The sequence below is a fragment of the Capsella rubella genome, unplaced genomic scaffold (assembly GCF_000375325.1).
Source record: "Capsella rubella cultivar Monte Gargano unplaced genomic scaffold, Caprub1_0 scaffold_7, whole genome shotgun sequence".
Lineage (NCBI taxonomy): Eukaryota > Viridiplantae > Streptophyta > Magnoliopsida > Brassicales > Brassicaceae > Capsella > Capsella rubella.
Genome location: NW_006238917.1, coordinates 5,091,410 through 5,113,900, shown reverse-complemented (window position 1 = coordinate 5,113,900; position 22,491 = coordinate 5,091,410). Strand labels below are relative to the sequence as shown.

The 22,491-nt window shown below is 36.7% G+C and overlaps 6 protein-coding genes across 6 annotated transcripts; 1 reads left to right on the top strand and 5 right to left on the bottom strand.

Annotated features, from left to right (window-relative positions):
* The first annotated feature begins 745 nt into the window (after nucleotides 1–745).
* LOC17878054 (zinc finger protein CONSTANS-LIKE 4) lies at nucleotides 746–2,083 on the top strand. Its single transcript, XM_006284376.2, has 2 exons — nucleotides 746–1,577; nucleotides 1,680–2,083. The coding sequence occupies exons 1-2, from the start codon at nucleotides 1,029–1,031 to the stop codon at nucleotides 1,863–1,865; spliced, it is 735 nt and encodes a 244-aa protein (XP_006284438.1). The 5' UTR covers nucleotides 746–1,028; the 3' UTR covers nucleotides 1,866–2,083.
* Nucleotides 2,084–5,136: 3,053 nt separating this feature from the next.
* On the bottom strand, nucleotides 5,137–7,506 carry LOC17880021 (universal stress protein PHOS34). Its single transcript, XM_023778753.1, has 3 exons — nucleotides 6,659–7,506; nucleotides 5,446–5,495; nucleotides 5,137–5,348 (listed from the first exon to the last, which is right to left on the bottom strand). The coding sequence occupies exons 1-2, from the start codon at nucleotides 7,431–7,433 to the stop codon at nucleotides 5,488–5,490; spliced, it is 783 nt and encodes a 260-aa protein (XP_023634521.1). The 5' UTR covers nucleotides 7,434–7,506; the 3' UTR covers nucleotides 5,137–5,348; nucleotides 5,446–5,487.
* Nucleotides 7,507–8,664: 1,158 nt separating this feature from the next.
* Nucleotides 8,665–10,022, bottom strand: LOC17878867 (protein SPOROCYTELESS). The gene is made up of 3 exons (XM_006284938.2): nucleotides 9,474–10,022; nucleotides 9,126–9,362; nucleotides 8,665–9,051 (listed from the first exon to the last, which is right to left on the bottom strand). The coding sequence occupies exons 1-3, from the start codon at nucleotides 10,020–10,022 to the stop codon at nucleotides 8,830–8,832; spliced, it is 1,008 nt and encodes a 335-aa protein (XP_006285000.1). The 3' UTR covers nucleotides 8,665–8,829.
* A 4,093-nt stretch (nucleotides 10,023–14,115) lies between these two features.
* Nucleotides 14,116–17,407, bottom strand: LOC17880840 (tRNA (guanine(37)-N1)-methyltransferase 2). Its single transcript, XM_006285657.2, has 9 exons — nucleotides 16,406–17,407; nucleotides 16,221–16,319; nucleotides 16,008–16,127; nucleotides 15,745–15,911; nucleotides 15,386–15,456; nucleotides 14,978–15,120; nucleotides 14,790–14,901; nucleotides 14,589–14,701; nucleotides 14,116–14,473 (listed from the first exon to the last, which is right to left on the bottom strand). The coding sequence occupies exons 1-9, from the start codon at nucleotides 17,366–17,368 to the stop codon at nucleotides 14,327–14,329; spliced, it is 1,935 nt and encodes a 644-aa protein (XP_006285719.2). The 5' UTR covers nucleotides 17,369–17,407; the 3' UTR covers nucleotides 14,116–14,326.
* Nucleotides 17,408–17,941: 534 nt separating this feature from the next.
* Nucleotides 17,942–18,931, bottom strand: LOC17877812 (B3 domain-containing protein At5g38490). The gene is made up of 2 exons (XM_006285506.2): nucleotides 18,762–18,931; nucleotides 17,942–18,713 (listed from the first exon to the last, which is right to left on the bottom strand). Exons 1-2 carry the CDS (start codon nucleotides 18,929–18,931, stop codon nucleotides 17,942–17,944), a joined length of 942 nt encoding a protein of 313 aa, XP_006285568.2.
* An 859-nt stretch (nucleotides 18,932–19,790) lies between these two features.
* Nucleotides 19,791–21,520, bottom strand: LOC17880563. Its single transcript, XM_023778904.1, has 2 exons — nucleotides 20,873–21,520; nucleotides 19,791–20,305 (listed from the first exon to the last, which is right to left on the bottom strand). The coding sequence occupies exons 1-2, from the start codon at nucleotides 21,347–21,349 to the stop codon at nucleotides 19,946–19,948; spliced, it is 837 nt and encodes a 278-aa protein (XP_023634672.1). The 5' UTR covers nucleotides 21,350–21,520; the 3' UTR covers nucleotides 19,791–19,945.
* Between the last annotated feature and the right edge of the window lie 971 nt (nucleotides 21,521–22,491).

The window sequence follows — 22,491 nt, the reverse complement described above, 5'->3', positions numbered from 1 at the left end:
GTCTGGTGTGGTGTGGGAGAGAGGATTTAAAAAGACATTTTGTAATATGGTCCAGACAAATCCCAGGTGGGCTCACGTGGCTCAGACGCTCTTCCAGAACCTGATTCGTCCACGTAGGACGAACTAGAATCTCGCTCTCCTTCTTACCCGGCTGAGATCTCGCCACGTCATTGAGTGTTTTGTTGTTCAATCTCCTCATTAACCCCACAAAAATAATATCTTGAAACTCCAACCATGAGTTTGTCGCCACGTAAAAAAAACTGAGTTTTTGGACCATGCGCCTTAAAACTGGTTTAACAACAAAAATTAAAAATTTACCACCTCAAAATTGTCTAATACTAACCAAAATTCACCACTAACAATTTTGAAATGAACAAATTTTAAAACTAATAAAAGGTGGAACAAAACTAATATACAAACAAAAGAAAGGAAGCATAGGGACTGTAGATAGAACGCATAATAAATAAATAAAATAATAATAAAACAAGATTTGATCAATGAAATAAACAATTATATATATGTATATATATAACTGATAATTATCCAAACAAAGATAACTCGAATAAAGGGTTAAAGTGTAAAGTATTGCTACACCAATTTCTATTAGAGTAAAAATATTAAAAGGGGTTGAACAAATCTAACTAAATGATTCAATAATAATATCCCAAGTTTAGTAGTAAAGTAAAAATTGAAAGAGAAAATGAGATAGGATAGTAACCACAGAAAATAAAAAAGACTTGGGTGCTTGGCTATATATATAAAATAAGCCAATCGTGAAACCAAAGAAGAGATATAGATTTTTCTTCCTGCAGGACACACAAAAAGACGAAACTAACCTCCAAAGAATTGTTGAATCACAGAATTCTCGCCCCCGAACAAAATATCCCAATTCCTCCTCCTCTCTGCAACTTGCGCTTTCCTCTTCTTCTTCTTCTTCTTCTTCTTCTTCTTATTCCTTCAAGACACCAAAGCAAAGGATAGAGAACGAAGGAGCTTAACACGAAAGAATCTTGATAGAGAGTTTTGATATGGGGAAGAAGTGTGATTTATGTAGCGGTGTAGCAAGAATGTATTGCGAGTCAGATCAAGCTAGTCTATGCTGGGACTGCGACGGTAAAGTTCACGGCGCTAATTTCTTGGTTGCTAAGCACACTCGCTGTCTTCTCTGCAGCGCTTGCCAGTCTCTCACGCCCTGGAAAGCTACGGGCCTCCGTCTCGGTCCTACCTTCTCCGTCTGCGATTCCTGCGTCGCTCTCAAAAACGCACCCGGCGCTGGACGGAGCGTGATCTCGCCGGAGGAGGTTGATAGTTTCGATTCCCAAGAGGATCGGATTAGAGAAGATGGCGCTGAATCTTACGATGATGGTGAGGATGAGGAAGATGATGATGAAGAGTACAGTGATGATGATGAGGGTGACGTTGACGATGATGAGGAAGCTGAGAATCAAGTTGTCCCTTGGTCTGCTGCTGCGGCGGCGCAACCTCCTCCGGTCATGAGTTCGTCATCATCTTCTGACGGAGGTTTCGTGACGAAGAGGACGAGGACGATGGAGAATTCAGATCTTCTCTGCTCCGATGTACGGATCTAACTTTTTCTCATTCATCTTTTTTGTCAAACTCTAATTTGGATTTGTCTCCTCCGGTGGTTTTAATTTTGTATTTTCAATTATCAAATGCAGGATGAGATCGGAAGCAGTTCAGGACAAGAATCAATTTATTCACGGCCGTTGAAGCGATCGTCAAGGGATGAACCGGTGGTTAACTCGATCGTCAGATCATTGAAGAGCGCCGTTGATACATCTGCTTCATCGTCTTCTTCTTTCATCTTTGCCACCGGTAAAACCAGGAGAGATCTCAGCCGTTGATTCCCCTTCTTTTCCTCTTTTTAAGTAAATCATAACCGTTCATTTTCTGACAATACTTATGTTTCAGTGTTGAGGTAGTAGTTCTTTCTTTTGATCAGCTTATGTCGTACAAACTCAAATTTTTTTAAAACAACTTTTGTATCTGACCTCTCTATTATTATGTTGATTATTATTATTTTTTCTTTTAAGCTTTTAAGTAGATAATTTTGGATTCGTCATATATACCATAGTTTTGATTACATGTTTATTATTATGGCCCCTTTGTTATATAAGACGATGCTATGGATCAAATGAATTATGGGAGAGATTGGTGGCAGATGGGCACAATGATAGTATCGACCACTCGAAGAAAACTAAAAAATTTGTGGGGACTAGAGAGAAAATGGTATATATAAAAATAAAAAAAGGGGGTCCTGAAAGGTTCATTGATTAGCCAAGAACAATGAACCTGTCATATCCCTGCGAACTGTGTTTTTATTTGGTAGTAACCTTATCTCTCAGCATGTTCCTCTTCTCTTGGTTCACATGATATGATCCTCATCGATCATTCACATCTTTCGTATACCACCACCACCAATACCACTTTCTATTTTTTTTTTTCTTTTCATTTAATACTTTACTATTTTCCTATTTGTTTATTTTATTTGTGCTTTGTTTATATACTTTACATGAATATATATTCAGATTTTCTTTAAGAAAAACGTTTTTTACATTTTTATAAGCCATTTTTAAATTTCTATGGTTAATGAGAGAGTAGTGTGTGTACTGTGTCGTGTGGGGTTGGACCGTTTGATTTATTTATTTTATATGAAAGATGTATGGTGGTTCTCATTTCTCAATCTTTTCCTTCCGAAGAAATGCGACAATATGAGCCGGTAAAAAATCAATTGCGAACTAATACTGATATATTGTTTTAATGCAATTTTAATTAAATTTACCTTCGTCTATATTTGATTATTGTGTTTCAAATTTCTACAAATTCCAACCAAATAAAACAAAATCATTCGGTGGCTTTCACAATCAAAAGCATGACTACCGTCAAATTCACTCCAAACATCTAGTCCGTAGGTAGTTCTGAAAGTCAAAAACCAGAACCTAACGGATTCTATTATATTTTAAACTACACTATAATTAAGTAAAACCCAACATTTTCCTTCAACCGTATATAACAACGATAATTTACATCCACACGGCCATCCTAAATTCCAAATATAACTCAAAACTGAAACAAGTAGTTGCAAACTTTGTCAACAAAAAAAACCTTTGTCTTTTGAACCATTCATTAGAACTGTATCAAATGATTTTGAAAAGAAGTTAGATTTTGAAATAATATGTTTTATTATATATGGATTTTTCAATTTTTTTTCACTTTTTCAAATCCAAATCAATCTTAGAGAAAAAAAAAAACTCATGAAATCTGCATAAAACTAGAAAAGTGAAGTGAATCTGAATCTGCATACACAAACAAGAACAAGGTCAAACCTTGTGCATCTTTTTTTTTTTCAAGGAAGGCTTGTCATCGACAATATCCCCAATTTCTTGAAAATATCAGAGACAAAACCAAGTGTAAACTATTTAAAGAGACAGAGAATAACAAAATGTCTCAAAAAAACAAAGATAAAAAACACAAGAAAAATAATATTACAAATTTTGGACTTTTTCTCCATTTCTTCTCTATAGTAAGAGAGGGGGATAGAAAAGAAAAATATAAAGCGGACGGAACCCTAGATAATTTCCTCGTCATCTTCGTCATTTTCCTACAAAAAAAACAAAAAATTATGATAAAGCCAAATCAATCTTAGAGAAAACAAAAGCTCATGAGAACAAAACAAGCTACATAAAACTAGAAAAGTGAAGTGAATCTGGATCTACATATACAAACAAGAACAAGGTCAAACCTTGTGCATCTTCTTTTTTTTTTTCAAGGAAGGCTTGTCATCGACAATATCCCCAGTTTACTGAAAATATCCGAGACAAAGCCAAGTGTAAACCATTTAGAGCGAGAGAGGAACAAAATTTCTTAAGAACAACAAATATAAAAAAAACAAGAAAATAATATTACAAATTTTGGACTTTTTCTCCGTTTTTTCTCCACAGTAAGAGAGGGAGACAGAAATGAAGGATATAAAGAGAACGGAACCCTAGACAATTTCCTCGTCATCTTCGTCATTTTCCTACAAAATTATGATAAAGCCAAATCAATCTACAAATTTTGAAAAAAAAAAAAAATATTACAAATTTTGGACTTTTTCTCCTATTAGTCGGTCGGTTGTTCTTCCCCGTTGTAAGAGAGGGAGACAGAAAAGAAGGATATAAAGCGGAACCCTAGACCTTTTTTTTTTGTGAACGAGACCTTTCTTATATTCCTTTTAATATTTTATATTCTGGTTTCGGCTGCGTTTTTGTAAAGAGCAATGATTTTTTGTATTCTTATTATTTAATGAAGTGCTCTTGGTTGGAATATTTTTCTGGTCACAATGTTAAATTAGCAAATACGACTAGATGTTTTAGTAATCGGATATCAAATTAGACTGAAGATAATTAAAGATCATAATCACAAAAGAAAAATGTTTTTTTTTAGTGTTTGATTCAGACTCCTTCATTGTTTTAAATGTGAAAATCATACAAAGATCAATCTTATAAAAGACTAAGAGAATAAATAATCCGCAGAGGAGGGAGATTCCAGAGACTGCCAAAGATACTACAAACACACACAAACAGTCCTCTCCACAAATCCGCTATAACCACCCTTTGTTTCATCCATCGTCGTCGTACCTACGAATTCCTATCAATATGGTTAAATTTTTCCATGAGACAGATACACTTACACTTCCCAAGACCATTTCCTCGTCACCTTCGTCATTGTCCTACCAAAAAAATTATGATAAAGCCAAATCAATCTTAGAGAAAACAAAAGCTCATTAGAAAAAAAACAAGAAAAGGAATATTACAAATTTTGGACTTTTTCTCCTTATCTTCTCCATAGCGGCAGTGTTCTCCCCTGTTGTATGAGAGGGGGACAGAAAAAGAAGGATATATAGCGGAACCCTAGACTTTTTTTTTTTTTGTGAACAAAAACTTTCTTATATTCCTTTTAAGATTCTATATTCTTGTTTTGACTGCGTTTTTGTAAAGAGCAATGATTTTTTGTATTCTTATAATTTAATGAAGTGCTCTTGGTTGGAATATTTTTCTGGTCACAATGTTAAATTAGCGAATACGATTGGATGTTTTAGTAATCGGATATCAAATTAGACTGAAGATAATTAAAGATCATAATCACAAAAGAAAAATGTTTTTTACTTCTTCATTGTTTTAAATGTGAAAATCATACACGGATCAATCTTATAAAGGACTGAGAGAATAAATAATCCACAGAGGAGGGAGATTCCAGAAACTGCCAAAGATATCACAAACACACACAAACAGTCCTCTCCACAAATCCGCTTTAACCACCCTTTGTTTCATCCATCGTCGTCGTACCTACGAATTTCATAAGAATCAGATTCAACCCGAAAGAAGGATTGATAGAGACAACCACTCTTCAGAGCACAGTTGAAAAAGGTTGTTTATATTTTACCTGGCTGTGAAGATGGTGAATCCTATGAGATCCTAAAGCGTATTACTCATCTGTAAAAGGAAGAGCCTCAATTTTTGTTATTCTCTTTGGATAACCAAATCATGTCCAGAAAACTTGTAACTATTCAATTAGTTTAATTGGCTTCATGTCAATTTTTTCCTTCTAAGAGTTCAAACCAAATTCACAAGGGTACACAAGTGGAATCATTGAATCAATCAAGCAAAGACCAACTACATTTTCTTTTGCAAACCTAGGCTTCTAACAATCCCATAGCTATTTGTCTAAATGTGTATAAGCAGTGAAAAGACTGTCTTCCCAAAAGACTAACTAGATTGAGCAAAGAGAAGTGATTTTGATTTCTAATATCACTCTACTTTGTTTATTCCCTGGACAAGGTTTCATGACGTCTTTCATTTCAGCAATGAAAAGTAAGAAGATACTGATTCACACATTTCATATTACAGGTAACAGAGTTTACAACATTCCACCAACTGCATGGTTTTCACTAATTTACTGGAGTCAAACTGGTGATCTAAGGAGATTCATTTTTTTTCCCTTAAGTCAAGAATTGTAATACTTGGCTTACTATTACTCCAAACTAGGGAGCAGATAGAAAACAGTCAAAAAAACACCCAAACAAAGAAAAACTTTCTTGATGGGCCAAAAGCAATTATCTTCTTGGTATCAATAATTAATTAATCGAATTAAAGCAACCAGTGTTAGCAAAAAGGAGCAAAAGCAGTGTAGGAAAACCATGAATTGAAGATATATTGTAGAAGCTCATTTGCATCACTTGTAGTGGAAATCTCCCTAAATTTCTAGATAATAATCAAAAAGGCTACGAAAATAGCATACACTCAACAAAGCAACTGAGGAAAAATACCAGCAGGTGACGAGAAAATGGAATCTTGAGAAGAGAAACGAATCACAGAATAAAATATCATTGCTACTTTTCATTTACTAACGCAGAAAGTTAGGTAATGACAAGCTGAAACAGAGTAGAACATCCACAAGAGCAATCAATAGTAGAATCAAACATCACACTAGTCCTAATTTCTAAAAACGAAGCCATGGAAAAATCTAAGTTTTCAAGTTCCCACCTATGGATATATCTCTAAAACACTACGCTAACATATTCAGAACGATTCCGTAAACTATAACTAGACTTATGCAAGTCAACAATGTGAGAGAGAAAGAAAGGATTGATCCTGACCTTTGATGTGTTCAGGATGAGCAGAAACAGAAGCAGAAGCAGCAATCTTAGCCTCGTCATCTTCATCATCATCGTCATCATCCCTACGTGATTTAACAGTCACAATAGCTTCCCTGGTACCTCCAACATTCCCAGGAGGAGCAGGACCATCACGATCATCAGGGTATCTAACCACAACAACAGGACAAACACAATGGTGAACACAATAGTCACTAACGGAGCCAAGCTTGCCATCACTTCCCCTCTTCTCAGCACCAAAGCCTCTGCTTCCCATAATCACGGCGCTGAGGTTAAGCCGTTCAGTCTCTAAACAAAGCCTCTCCCTCATATCGTGGTCTTTCACTATATGGATCTTATGAGGGAACCCAGCTTCCTTCAATGGCTTCGCTAGATCCGCTACTTTGGAAGACGTGAAAGCGTCGAAATCTTCCTGACTAGGCTTCGGCTGAGCTGCGGGATCGACGGCGGCGGAAGGAGGAGGGGTTTGGACAGGGAGAGGACCCCAATCGGCGCCGAAGAGAACGGAGGTTGGAGAGACGTGGAGGATGACGACGGCGTCGCCGGGACGAATGTAATGGTCAACGGCCCAGCGAACAGCGAAGGCGCTTTCTTCAGAGAGGTCAACGGCGACTCCGATCTTACGGCGAGCACCGGCGGTTGGGGTAGGAGTAGCGGCGGAAGGAGTTGAGGAAGAGTGGTGGTGAGAGTGACGAGGAGATGAAGGATGGTGGATCTTGATATTAGGGAGATGAGGGTAATCGGAATCTGAATTCATGATCTCTTCTTCTTCTTCTTCTTCTTTGATTCAACAAATTATAGAAACTTTTATTAAAATGATGATGAGGAAGATGAAGAAGAGAGCCGTGTCTGTAGATTGTTTTTATAATCTAAATTAATTTTGTTAAATTAATGCTAATTGTATTGGATAATGGATGTTTTGTAGTATATTGAATAATTTTCAAGAGGTTGAGAACGTGCTAAGCACAGCTCCTCTCTCTCTCTCTCTACTCACAAGGAACCTGTTTTATCTTATCAGTTTTTTTTTTCCTAATGGGCTGTGTTTTTTGTATTATTGGCCCATTTGTCATATTTTTAGTTTTAAAATATAGCGTTTGCATTTGACAATATCAATTCAGTCCTAATGTCAAACATAAGATTGATTGCTGTTTGATGCTGATCATCAAGTTGTTTATCTATTGTGTGTGTTTTTTCTAAGGGACTATATATCAATATATGTCAACCAATTCTCACAGGAAGACACAGATTTGTAACGTATGGTTCATATTTAGCTGCATTATATATTTATGATCGACAGTTTTTATTTCTACATATGTATGAGACTGAGAGATCACTACTAACATGTTCACCGAAATAGCTGTTTTGAAGAGCAAAAGCAGTTTAACTACTAAGTACTTATACTCCAGTAAAACCGCTTATATAAAAGCTGATTAACTAAAAATTTGCACCTTAAGACATTTTTTTCTAAGTTAATACTGGGAGTGTGTATAACTGACTGCGTACATATAATTAGTATTAAATTTGAACCAAAACAAAACCTTTATTATATAATATCAAAACTAGTACACATATATACTTCATAAACCAAAACTTCAAGCTGTATATACCCACCCTGTATTTTATGCCATGTCGTTGGAAAAAAAATAGAATCAAAGAGCAATTTGATAAGTTTCTCTCACATCAAAAACTAAATGAGATGACACCGTCTCGTAAACCGAGGATTATATTAGGTGATAACATGAATCATGACAGGATCATTGCCTAACTAGATAGAAGAAACACATAATGGATACAATCCCCAAGATCTGACACAGCTTTAGAGAGATAGAGAGAGAGAAAAAGTTTCATGACACAATATGTTAAGGAAGAGAACAGAACATATGTCTGAGTGTTTAGGTTTAGAATCCCATAATAAACAACCAAAAGGGTAAAATCCAAAAGCTGAACCTTTCTTTCGACTCAGCTCTCAGATGCATACACCAAAAAAGGATCTCTTTTTTTTTTTCTTCTGTTTCGTACTTTTTTCTACTTAATATGTAAAACCAAAAAAACAAAAACGACGATTTGTTTAAATTAATATAGAAAGAGCTGAGAGAAGAGAGAGCTGAAAAATCTCTGAGACGATATGATGTTTCAAAATTTTCTTAAATCATTTAAAGCTTCAAAGACAAATCGATGGTGGATGATGACGATGATGTATTAGTACGACTGCAATCACCTACGACGACCGATGTAGCCTTTGATGAGACTGTTTTACCATATTTTCCTGGAAAATCATCGTATTTCCCCGGAAAGAACTCGTACTCCTTCACACCTCCTGATCCATTTCTAGGGTTTCCTTCCATGTAGCCACTCCCAAATTCCTCCATCGATACCTAAACCCACCATTAAATCAATACACACCAAACCAAAGTACGAATATCTATACTTATATGTGTATAAACTATACCGTATGATTTGTCGCCTCATTAAGATACGGATTAGAACTAGTAGCAGCAGCAGCAGAAGGTGGAGCTGATCTAGTCATTCTATGATGATCATAAATGAAACCTTGGCTGCTCCTCTGATAATCTTGTTGAAAAAGATGCTCGTAGCCGTTCATCGGAGGTTGAATCATTGTGTATTTCGAAAACCCACCACCGTTGGATCGAACTACATTGCTCTGATCTTCATCCAAACGTTTCTTCTGCGGTTTGCATAATAAAAATCAAAACTTTTTAATGAAATTGCCAAAAAATTATATTTAACATATTGGAAACACAGTTTGAGAGGAAAAAAAGAAAAATAAAAATCAAACCTTGAAGCAAGTGTCACAGCGAGTATTAGAGGAAGCGTTATACATTTGAGGATTTGGGATTGAAGAGAGCTCATGAGTAGAGGTCGTCTCAACAAAACCCCAAGGAGAGCAAACCGGGTCGATCATAATCTGACCCGACCCGACTCCACCGCAATAGATCCTGTTGCTTCTGCATCCTCCTCCGACTGAGCTTGGGAAGCCTTGCAGGACAAGAACCGGGTCCACGGGTACGGGTAACAAACGGGTAGCGCTGTTAGGGTTCGGCGGTGCTACTGACGTGTCTCCGAGTGTGGCGGCGATTTGTTTGTTCTCTGCTGCTTCGGTTTTGAGACGCTCCCGCTCGAGCTTTGCTACACCCATTCCTCTCAAGGTCGGTTTCTTCTGGTTTTGCTGACCTTTCTTTGATCCCGGTTTCCGACCACGGCTCTTCTGCGGCTCTGTCCGGATCTCGCCGGAGCTGTTGACACCAAGGTGGGTGTTCCTCAGAAGCTCGTTTGGGTTTCCGACGGAGTTTTGATCTGTTGGCATGAAAAAGAGAGAAGTCGCCATTGGTGATGATGATGATGATGATGATCACTGAGCTTCTTGTTCTCAGAACTCTTTTTTAAAGGAGAGAGAGAGGGATGAAGAGGTAAAGGAGAAAAGCTTTAAGTCTGTGTGTTTTGTTTCTGCGCTCTCTTTTTGTGTGTCTGTGTGTGTATCTCTTTATTGTTGATATATACTCAGGCAGGCAAAGTACTTACCTGTGTTTTTATTTTCTGTTATTTCCAGGTACTATATGAGGATAACGTATCCTTTTTTACTTTTCACTTTTTACCCCCCCCCCTATACTATACTAATTTTTTTTTTTTGTCTATACCAATCTAAAGCATGTTTTTATCAAAAAAAATATATATATATTCTTTATGTTCTCAGTCTTAATTGACCTGGTACAAGTATTCCATAGCCCTTATTGCAATGTATTTTTTTGTTATTAACTTCTGCATACAGTATATATATAGATGTTCAGTTTGTCAATATAGTGGGTCGTCTTATATATATGCAAGATCATTATCTTATGTTGTACTCGGGATTAAAGTCTAGAGACGTTAATTAAACTGCATGAGATATTAATATAATCATCAAAAGGAACAACTGAAATAAATAGAGGAGAGTTTTTGTAACTGAAAACTATATTATCGCATGATAGGGTACGTATGATGTTATCCATGCAGTGGATTTGTGGAATAAATTTAACGATATGATAATTAGTAATCTTGACTAACTGGTTACTTCCAAAGGTGCATCCCCTATCTATCTATATATATATATATATATAATCTTCACTTACTCCTTAATTAAGTAGCCTCATACTGTAACTCTTATATAAGAGAAGATCATTCGAGTAAATACAAATTCCACCACTTTGCAACAAATAAGATCGACAATTCGATATACGTTGGTTAAGAATTTAAAGGCCTAAAAACAAGAACAGATTTCAAAATCCGTAAGAATGCAAGATACAAAACTAAATAGCTTGATATAGCCTTTTTGTCAATTTTTTTTTTTTTTAATTGTTCGTAGGTGAAAAATGTTTGTAGATACATACTGTAATATTTACCGTGGAGACAGCAAAATCGGAGACTGTCGCTAGCTAGGCTCAGACGTCGTTACGTGCGAAGCACTCGCCAATAGGAACACCGCGTTCGTTACACGGAGAAAATATAGTACCCGCAGATCGAAAGCAGGTGTCGGGACATGAGACCATTCGCCGATTATAACGAGCAAGGTCTGAAACAACATGATTTTACTCAGCTCATATCAACTAAAATAAGCAAGTCCAGTTTCAGTCGCAGTTATATTTATTCTTTTTTTTTCTTTTTTCTTTCTTCTTCTTCCTCTTTTCAAAAACTTGTTCTTATTTCTTCTAACGAGTAAGCTTTACAAGTTTTAAAAAGTCACAAATCGGATAGGTTAAATTAGAAATACTCTGAAAATTTACAAAATAGAAAAAAGGGAAATTATACAATGAAATTTGTTTCTTGAAAGACACATATAGGTATTGCGAACAAATAAATTTGAGATAGTTATTGCTTTCATATAGTATATGAAGAGGGCTGAAAGCAAAAAGAATGGCATGAGACTAGACGTGAATTCCGAGAAGGGTGGGTTGAGCTACGGAGTAGAGTAGAAATGATGGCTGTATCATATAAGGAAACATTTTAAAGCTGCCTCCATGTTAATTTTTGCTTCAGCCCAACACCTACTAATAGAAATTATGTATTTTAATTGTATCTTGAACATTAGTTTTCTTTTTATATGAAATTTTTTCGATATACTAAATCGTAAGAGAAGTCCCTCTTGATCATTAAATATATTACAAATGTGTTGAGATTCGATAACCCCTTACTTTTTACTTAATTATGGCCACTATTAATCTTTATAGTTTTGTATTTTAGTCGAGGTAATTTTGCAGAGTACTACGTTTTCTGAATAAAATTAGCATGTATTTTTTTTTTGTCGTAAATTAGCATGTGTATAACATACGGTGAGAATGTATTTTCCAATATGTACGTACGGTGAGAATGTATTTTCCAATATTTGTTAAAGCAATCAAAAAAAATATAAAACAACTCCACTTCTTATATACAAAATATTCACGAGTGACATGCAAACACTCTGTGTGACTGTGTTTAGCGTGATTATGTAATTAAAATCGAAAAAAAAATCCGAATTATTATTATTATGAAAAGAAATCCAAACGGGATGCATGACCAACCCAACATACCTTAGTTATCTACATTAATTGTTGCTATAATAAGCTTAGAATGACACGCGATATACTTATCCAACTAGTTTACATAGACACACACACGAAAAAAAAAAAGAAATGTCGAATGATTCTAGAGATATAGATAAATTATTACTATATGTGATTAACTTAACCAACAAATGTGTTATATCCATAGACAGATCCATGAATTAGAATTCTTTTAGTGAGTAACTAATCTTATACTCAAAAGAGCATACTCCATATATATATATATATATCATGTTTGATTTCTTTTTAAAAAAATGAAACCTAAACTATAGTAGTATATATATATATATCATGTTTGATTTCTTTTAAAAAAAATGAAACCTAAACTATAGTAGTATATATGGTTTATAAATTTCTGAAAAAATGGATACATTTAATATGTAGGCAAAAAAAAAAAGAAGATAAAATTTAATATAAGATACCGCGTAGATTTGTGTATTTGTGTGTGTGTGGGCTATATAAGATATAGGGTAGGACAAAGGAACAGGTAGGGCAAAGGACGAAAGAGTGACCCCACATGTGCTTTCATGTTAAGTTTACGGAGTTTTGTTGTGTCTTTGTGTGCGTGGTCCTAACGCCACGTGTCATCACGGGGACCACTTTTAGAGGTTCATTGGGCGGCCGGCTACTTTACTTAGGGTTTTTTTTTGGGCACGTGCGAAGGATAGTGAGAGAGAAAGAGGCGAAGCGTGTGAAGGGGTTGATTTATATTGCTGGGTTTAGGCAGGCACAGAAAGATTCTTGGGATCCGTGAAGCATATTGTGTCCTTTCTAGAATGATTGGCCTTTGGCTTTGCCATCGGAGGATCCTCTTCTTCTTCTTCTTCTTCTTCTTTTGTTTTTTAATTTTATTTTTACTTCTCCTCCTATATATTTACATAGAAGAGCCAAATAAACTTATTTTAGAAAAGTTAAAAAGTTTTAATTTCATACAGTAGCTGTTGCTTCATATCAGAGGGGATTCTAATATACACCCTATCATTCCATTTTGTGGTTTTTCTCTTTGAGATCTCTAATATACAACTGTATAAAAATGGTAAATACATATGGACATTGTGGAGTAAATGTACACAAGAGACTAGACTATAGAGAGAAGACAAAAGGAGGCAGAGTAGGTGAATAAATGAGTAAGTTTTTTTTTTCTTTTTTCGTTTGGGGAAGTGTAAAGCAAGAAAAAGAAATTAATTAAAAAAATAAAAAAAAATAGACAAGAAGAAAAGAGAGTAACTGTTAGTTTTGGCTTTATACATCATCTTCCTTATCTATCTATTTTCATACAAACTTGCAAACCCTTCCTTAAACCTCCTTTTGGACCACCTCTCTCTCTCTCTTTCTTCTCTTCTACGAATTTAATATTTTCCAGATTTCTATTATCATTACTTTAGATCTCAATCTCCCCAACTGAGATTCTCCCTCTCACTCAGTACAGTTGTAGACCCTCCTATATTCAACTTAAACTACACCTTTGCCCTTGTCTCTAGATTCTTCAATCTCACCTAACCTCTATACAAGATCTCTATATGTGACAACAACTATGTCCTCTCTTTGTTTAGATTAGAGATGGAGAAAGGATGATGGGTTTTGTTGGTATAAGTACACAACAATAATTAACCTTCTTGATTAAACTTGGCAAGTACTAGCTAGTACTAGAAAGACTAGCTCAGACCAAGAGTACCCAGGGGTTAATATTACTATGTTGAATCTTTAAAGTAAACATTTGGAATGGAGGGACATGATCAGAAACAGTGTTGAAATCTGAACCGTCGAGTAGGCAGAGACAAATCTGAGCACCAGATATTCTGTGTCCAAGAGTAGAAAGCTTTTAAATATGGTTTGTGTGACTTGTGAGAAGTGTTTTTTTTTTTCTTCTTCTGAATATTATTAAACTTATGTAACAAAAGCTATTGTCACTTTCACTTGTTAGTTGTCTTGTTCTATAACAAAGACACTGCAAGTATTACTCTGGCTGCAGTACAATAACAAACAATATTTCGTATTTGCAGATTCTCCCCCCCACCCCCTCCTATTCTGCCATGTATTGCATTCTTTTAATCTACATGATCAATGTGTTTTTTCTTGAGAAGGCTACACTCTTGGGAAGTATGAAGGAAGCGCATAGCATCCATTTCCCAGGAGCCACTAGGCGTACCTTTCGCATCTTCACGTCCACAGCCACCTCAGATAGAGCAATCCGTATCCGCTGCAAGTAAAAAACCACATTGTGCGAATTAAACATTAACCAATCGTTAATTAGAAGTTGATCAAATTTTATTAGATGTGAGAGTTTGATGGGGCTTTTTCCCGTTGGTTTAGACCTCATGGAAGTCAAATTCTGGATCAGGAGCCTTGGAGAATCCATAAACATGGATGGTTGGGAATGATAAGCTTTCATCTCTCTGCCTATCGTTGTATACTCCGCGAAATGCATCTGTTTGAGTAAAGGATGCATGGCGGTTAAGAGGAAATTGTGAACCAGAAAAAAAAAAGGAAGCATTTTAATAAGAGTATGATGGAACCTAGAGACTCAGCGGCATCTTTCGGTAAATTCATGACTACTTGGGTGACTTTTTGACCCTTATCGCTTGAAAACATAGCCTTTATGAATCTTCTTCCATCCATGTTAAAGATCTAGACAGAGATGAAAGACTTCGAATTGTACAGATGGTTTAAAATATGAAACAAAGTGTCTGGAATTTGAACTTACCTCGATTCTCTTCTCAAGCTTATTGACAACACTATTTTGCTCCATGAATTCTACTGCATGAGGGTTCAGGTCATTGGCATATACACGTTTTACAATCCTTGCTGCAGCAAGTGCAATGGGACCCACTCCAGCAAAAACATCACCTGTCAGTAAAAACAGAGTAATTTGAAATCAACATAACACAATACATGAACAAAATCTATACCAAGTCAGACAAAAGAATTCAAATTATCAATAACAAGAAGACAATTGATGCACATATCTACCACCCCCGCTACATATGCTTCTAAACAACAGAAAGAAGCAAAATTTAACACCAATTGGAGGGACAATTCACTTTTTACTGGAAGATCAGTGGAGTTTTAAAGAGGGCATATCAATAATTTTCATGATGAACAGAAAACATACAAACAACATCGCTGTGGTCGAACCCAAGTAGCAGCCTCTGTCTTTCTGTCCCAAGTTTCGAATTCCAATATCTAGCACATGAGAAAATAACACCAAAAGAGTTGACATGATAAGAGATTCAGTAAATAAAGTGATATCTGTCATCAGTAAAAGGATATAACATATTAACATATTTGATATATCTCCTTTGACTGAAAACTCAAATTGCTATCAGACATCTTACGCAAAGCTAGTTTCATCACCAGATTCAGGACAGTAAGGGGCTAAATCCAAATGGATAATGGCATTTGGGTCATCATCAAAACACAGTAAAAGCATGCATTCTAAGATTGGCATTTCATGAGAAAGAAGATACATACACTCTAGCTAAATCAACATGAAAGCGCAGTCCATTTTCAACAACCAGAGTCACCAGGGAATGGTTGCCGGCTAAAACCTCTAACTGCATAGTTCTGAAGTCATTGTGAATACGATCAATCTTATTCACAACGGTTTGTATCTTTGGCTGATTCTTGTCCAGAACTACCTGATAAGTAAAAGAAAGTAACATAATAGACTTCAGTTTCTGAAGCTGGGGAAATTTGGTTTCAGACTTGAGCAATAATGTCCACTATCACATTACCTTAGCTATGAGCCTCTTGTAAGGTATATGCTCATCTCTTAGATTCAGATGCGCAATATGCCCCACCATCTCAAATGCTGAAGGCACAATCACACCCTTAGGTAGAACAGCCTCTAATATCTGCAAACACACACACACACAAACTTTGAAGCAAAACATCTCGATTTGACATTCGAGAGAAACTAAAGTCAGGTTGAAAGTGTCATCATTTACCTCAATCATTGGCCAATAGTCATAGAACAAAGTCAGTCTGCATTTTACTAGCTCAAAACTTAAGCTTGCATCGGTCATTTTAGCTTCTGCAAACAGAGCCTACCAAACATAAACCATAAAATTCTCCACCAAGAACAACTATTGGATCAAACCACATGAGTGGATTTAAAGAAAATTTGTTTAACCTTGATAGCCTCAGGCAAGTCTTGAACTTGCTCACCGGAATATTTCTCATCCAAAAGCAACAATCTTGTTGAGCCTCTCCATCTTCCTCTACTACCATAGCCTTCTCCCAATAACCCTTCAAAATCCTCAGCTCCTTCTGGATCTTCCACCACTTCCACCACTGCCATTTCGTTGCGCTTGCTTCCTTTATCTTTATCCTTTTCCTTCCCCTCCGTTGTTTTCTCTGTCTTCCTCTTCCTCTTTGGCCGAGAAATTTTGGCCAAGTTTCTGAATCGGAGATACCCCGTTGAATTAAATGTCTTGGCGAGTTTGTCTCTGTGCAACACTGAAGTCAGTCTCTCCCCATCCCCTTCTGCTTTTCCACTTATTCTCCGATTAACCGAATCCACAACACTATCTTCATCTTGTTCACTCTCACGGCCCAACAGCTTCACCACATCGTCTTCAATTTCGTCTCCAGGAACTCTAGCAATGTTCCGAATCCTAGGCCAATTAAGAAGATGCCCACGGAGACGATTCTCAAGCGCAAAACAGTCCTTGGCCGGGACCCGAATCGCCGAAATCTCAAACACCCTAGTGAAATCATCTTCATTCAAAAGAACTCCTTTCTCGATTGACTCATCCAAATCTCCAATTTTGCGTCGATGGGCATCTCTATCTCGGCCGATTGAAGCCAATCTAAGGTCGTCTAGCAAAAGCTTCTTCCCTTTCAGGAGAGACGGACCATAGGGAACGTTTGTAGAGGAGATATTACTGGAGAAGACGCAGAAGATAAGGGTTTTAGGTGTGGGATAGGGTTTATGGATGAAACGAGCTGAGTAGGAAGAGAAGACTGGGGAGAAAGGAAGTGAATTGGCTCGGAAAAGTGAGAGCTTTGACACCATTATCCGATTCACAGAGCTTCCTGGTGGATTTGGGTTTTGGTGTTGGGACAGTGAAGGTAATTTCCCGCGTTTGTGCATCAAAGATTTAAGGGAGACGAAGCAGAAGATTTATCGGCAAGAAGAAGATATATATCACACACTGCTTTCAAAAACTCTGTTCTAGAAATTATCCTAAATATCTGAACGTCGTCGTTTCAGCAGCTAAAACTATAAGTAACAAACGCTGTCGTAGTGGAGAATTTAAATGAAAATACTCTAAAACAAAAAGTTACCAAAACAATATTGTAGTATTTGATCAACAAATTTCATCACACATGTTTTAGACAATGAGATGGATTTATACGAAATCAAAAGTAGCTGTCTAGCTGATCAAGTTCAGAAACTAAAGTAGACCAAACAACAAACCAGATTCATGTCAAAATGTTTCAATTCAATTCATATAATTTGAAACAGGAAAAGAGACAAGTTACCAAAACACCATATATAATGTCAATCTTTAAAAAAAAAACACCAATTAAAACTAAAAAAGCACCAGTTGTAAGTAGAACCCCTAAATTTGTAAAAATAAAAAAGCACCAGTTGTAAGTTTGTTTATCACAGCACTCGCGACAAATAAACCTATAGATAACATGCATGCATAATTTTTGATTTTTATTCTTTCGATAGACTTTTTGTTTTGGCTATGCATGATTCCATAATTTGAGCTAAACTTTTGGGCAGGGGAACTCTGCGTTCAAGGGCAAAGCATAGGACTCCACGGCACCTGAAACTCCAAAGACTGATCTCATGACCGGCTCTCAAATGATTACCCTTGACGACATCGTTCCACCCCCAGTTCAAAGTGTAGTTGAAGGTCCCGTTTCTAGAGTCCGGCTTCTCCATCACCCATATCTTGAAACGCAAACCCCACTTTTCACATTTTTTATTCACCAGAAGCGTTCCCACGCCAATGTTCTCTTCCTCGATGTCTTCTCTCTCTATGGCTTGACACTCCGCTTCTGTCAAGAAGTCGTTTCTGGTTAGCATACTGAAAGGCATTAACAGACGGCTCTGGTTTGTGTTGACATCACTCTGGGATAGAGACTTCTCAAACACCAGCATCGGGTTTCCTGCTACCCCCATCTCTCTCATCACCTCGAAAACCCACTCCGGTGTCTCTCTAGCTACCCGTGGCATAGAAGTAACGTTTGTTTTCTTGAATTTACCATTACTACTCCTTTCTTGCGGCACCACGGCAGGTCTCTTGCGGCTTGTACTCTCCATTGGGCTCAAAGAAGACTGTGAACTAAGGTTTGGAGGAGGGTTTTCAGTCTCAGCCCTGTTGTAACGGAGTGAAGAACAAGTCTCAATACAACGAAGGTGGTGAAGCGATGAAGAAGAAGTAGAAGCCCCATTAAGATTTTCATAGGTTTCTTGAGGGTATCTTAACGAAGACCTAATCTTTCTAGGGACATAATCCAAGAATCTGTACCTATCGTAGTATCCTTCTTCTTCTTCTTCTTCATATACGATCTTAGATTTTCCTTTTTTCTTGCGTTGTTCTTCATCATACACCTTACTCGCAACGTCCGCCAATTCTAAGAGCTTTGACCACATATTCTCCCTCTTAGACTCATGATCGTCGTCGTTTGTCTTCTTCATTGTGATTTAGAACCCTAACTCGAGTTCAAAGAGAGCGAGAAGCGTGAGGAGAAAGGCAATTACTAAGAGAGAATATGAGGATGAGTGAAAAAAGAGAGTGCCTTTGTTGACGTTAAATAGTTTAATTGTCCTCCTATTCCTAATTGACTTCTTTTTCCTTTTTCCTTTGAGATTAGTAGTTTAATAATTTTAATTAATCGATAATTACAACTTAGTTTCCTTTTTTTTTTTTTTTGTATATATCATTCACGGGCACTAAAAAGATATATTAGCCGATGGCAGATATATACACCAAAATATCGAGCCAAAGATTTTCCTTTTTCTTTAATTTTTTTCATTTTTTGATGTTGTTGTAAATCAGTCACATTTTTCCAGTGGCAAGCTTCCATACGAAAGTAGAACTAAAAGCGTCGTCCTCTACATATGGGCTAAGACCTGCCGTGGTGCCGCAAGAAAGGAGTAGTAAGGAGAAATTGATGCCTAGATTGGTATATCACATAGCAAGTAGAATATTGAATTATTCAGTAGTGAATACATTTGAGATGAATAGCGTTGTTCTCATAATAATCATAATTAAGCTCTTAAACACTAAATTTATACTACACTTAATAAAGTAATAATATGACCATATATCATTGTTTTGTGTGTATCATTCATCACTGATTCAACATTGTCCCTTATTTATTAGTCCTTGATGGGATGAGCATAAAAGTGGTTTAGGAGTTCTATAAACAGCTCGAATGTTTCATTCCAACATTCGTGTAATGGAACAATGACACAATGATTAATTTAAAAGGAATCAAATTAATTAGCATGAGAAGGTCAGAAATATTAGAATAGTAGAGTATATAAGTTGCAATAAGAAGAAGAAAAAAACGAATTAGAAGAAAGGCTAAGCCCTATAAGTAGTCACACATATAACTGTACAAAGCAGAGTGGAAACCGGATGATTCACAAGCAAAACTTATATGGACGACACAAAAGATTGTTTGTTTTCAGGATATTATTGTAAACTCAAATCTCATCAGGCAACTTAAAACTCTGTGTACCAAAAATCTGAAGTGATGAGTTCTGAAGAAAGACGGCGACTCCACATTTGCTGCTGTTGAATCCATCCCATAGCGTGAAATGAGCAGTCCCCGACACTTGTTTCTTCGGTGTTACGTCTTTCACAGTGCACATCTTCTCCATCTTTCTTACAACGTAGTCATTCGACAACATTCTTCCTTCGTTCTCTCCTCTTGCGCAGTCGGTCACAAGCCCGGTTTCGTATATCGCCACCATTATGTCCATTCCGTTTCCGTCCACTTTCATTCTCAGTGCTCCGGTGAGTGATACTTGTAGTGTCTCTGAGGTTGGTCTCTGGAAAGACGCCTGTTAAAAGAAAGCCATAAATGTTACAACCACTTATAGAGAATGATAAAAGCTAGTAAAAGAAGACTAAAGCCATATTGTTCTGTTATGTCAAAACTCAAATCATTTCAAGACTCAAGATCAGATAATTCATGGTTGAAATAATGTTCCTAATCCTGCGATACACATCTACAAGAACGTGTCGTTAAACAAAAATTTCTCATACATGTTGTTTAGTTAAGATTCACCAAAATGTGCTAATTCTAATGCAATAGAAGCTTGCTGCATATATAAACCTACCCTCCCTGTCATATACCTATAACATTCTATTAGCAAAGCAATTATAATACATGGTACGAGAAACAAGGTGATGCGCACAACCAAAGCTAGAAACTAAGTTATAAGCAAGATTCATGATTCACCGGATTCTTAGTATACAAAGCAGAGAGCCTCAAACACAACAGAGATTTTGTTTCAGTGTATCGAGCAATTACTTGGAAAGCACATAAATAAACCCTAGTTCAACCACATTCACAGCAACCAAAGTCCAATCATAAAACATCAATCAACATGAATAAAAAAACTCACCTTGAAAGCTGGAGAAGGAAACCTAGGAGCTTCGGAGATAGAAGTTAGCAGCGTCTCTTCCTCGATTGCGGTCAACTGCGATCTTCCTTGGACAACAAGCTGCGGAGTAAACATGGTGTCAAGATTCAACGCCTCTACATAGGCCTTCTGCCTAACCGTCCATTGGCTTGATCCATACGGATCTTTCCACCCCTTGAAATCCCAATAATCCACGTGAAAGACCAAAACCATCGCCGGAGATCCACCATCTCCTCCTCCTCCGTGGATCTGAGCGTCGAAATCGCCCCGACCTAGCCGGGACATAAGCATCTCAGCGGCAGGGGAGGTCTTGCATCCCTGAGACGAGAATAGCTGGACGAGAACAGGTCCGTCTCCGGCGGGAACATCAGCCGCGACGACGGCGGAGCTGTTACCTCCGGAGATAGGTTTAGTTGAAGATTTCTTGAGGCCGAAACAGGCGAAAAGACGGCGCGCCATTGGAGAAATATTGTGCCCGTCGTCTCTTCGCCTCCTCCCGAAGAAATCGGATATATAAAAAAAAGAAAGAAGGAAAGATCGGAGAAAAAAACGAATCAGAGAATCAAAAAAAAAAAAAAGGAAAATTTGAGAATGTCTTTGAGAGAGAGAGAGATCTTGAGGAAGGAACAAGGCTTAACGCGTCGAGAGGTCAAGAGACAAAGGCGGCAAAAGTGTTCTTACTCTTATTTTTTTTTTGTAACCTATATATATTTTTAAGAATTTATTTAATTTGGTGGCAAAAGCTGTATTTTTCTAACTAACAGAGAAAAAGGAAAAATATATTTGGTGGATATTTTTACTTTTTTTTTTGTTTTTGTTTTGTAACAATTTTGAATAATTTTTACATAATTTTGTTTGGGGATTTATTTCAGACTTTTTGGTACGAAGGAAGGGTCGGTGACACGTAGGGAAAGACAGGTTGTATACTTTGTTCGATCGAAGTCGGCCAACAACAATATCCTTTCTTTTTCGTTAATAGAAAAAGGAAAACAAAAACAAAGATTCACTTGCATGCACACCTCAATCCAAAATAAACAACTTTACCTCAATTTAAACAGTTTGTAATATATTTTTTAAGAATTTGCTGATGTACTAATATGGATACGGTCTGCTTAATAAAAAATTTAGGGTATCGCGTATGTGGGTTTGTTTTGACTTAAGTTATTTAATCCTCAGAAATCAGTGAATCTGTAAATACCACTTGACATTACATATTGCTTTCAAGTTTGGAGAAACCAAATTTTAGTATCTAGGTTTAGGAAATTTAGCAAGCACAATTTTAACAAATTACATTATGTATTACCAAAAAACCTAAACTAACCTTCACATTAAAACCAAAAAAAAAAAAATAACCTAAACTAAAAGGAAATTAACAAATGTACATAATACTTTTATTATCATATTTTATCACTCATCTCAATGTGTAGAAAAAGAGAAGCACGTCTGTTTTTGTCTCTCGACTCACTTCTTCTTCCCTTCACTCGTTTTGGTCTTGTCACCTTGCTTGTTGGTGGCTTGGTGCCTTTCTATTTGTTGTTCAATCATATCCACTCACTATATATGTCACACACAACATCCCAACTTTGCCCTTTATCAAAAAC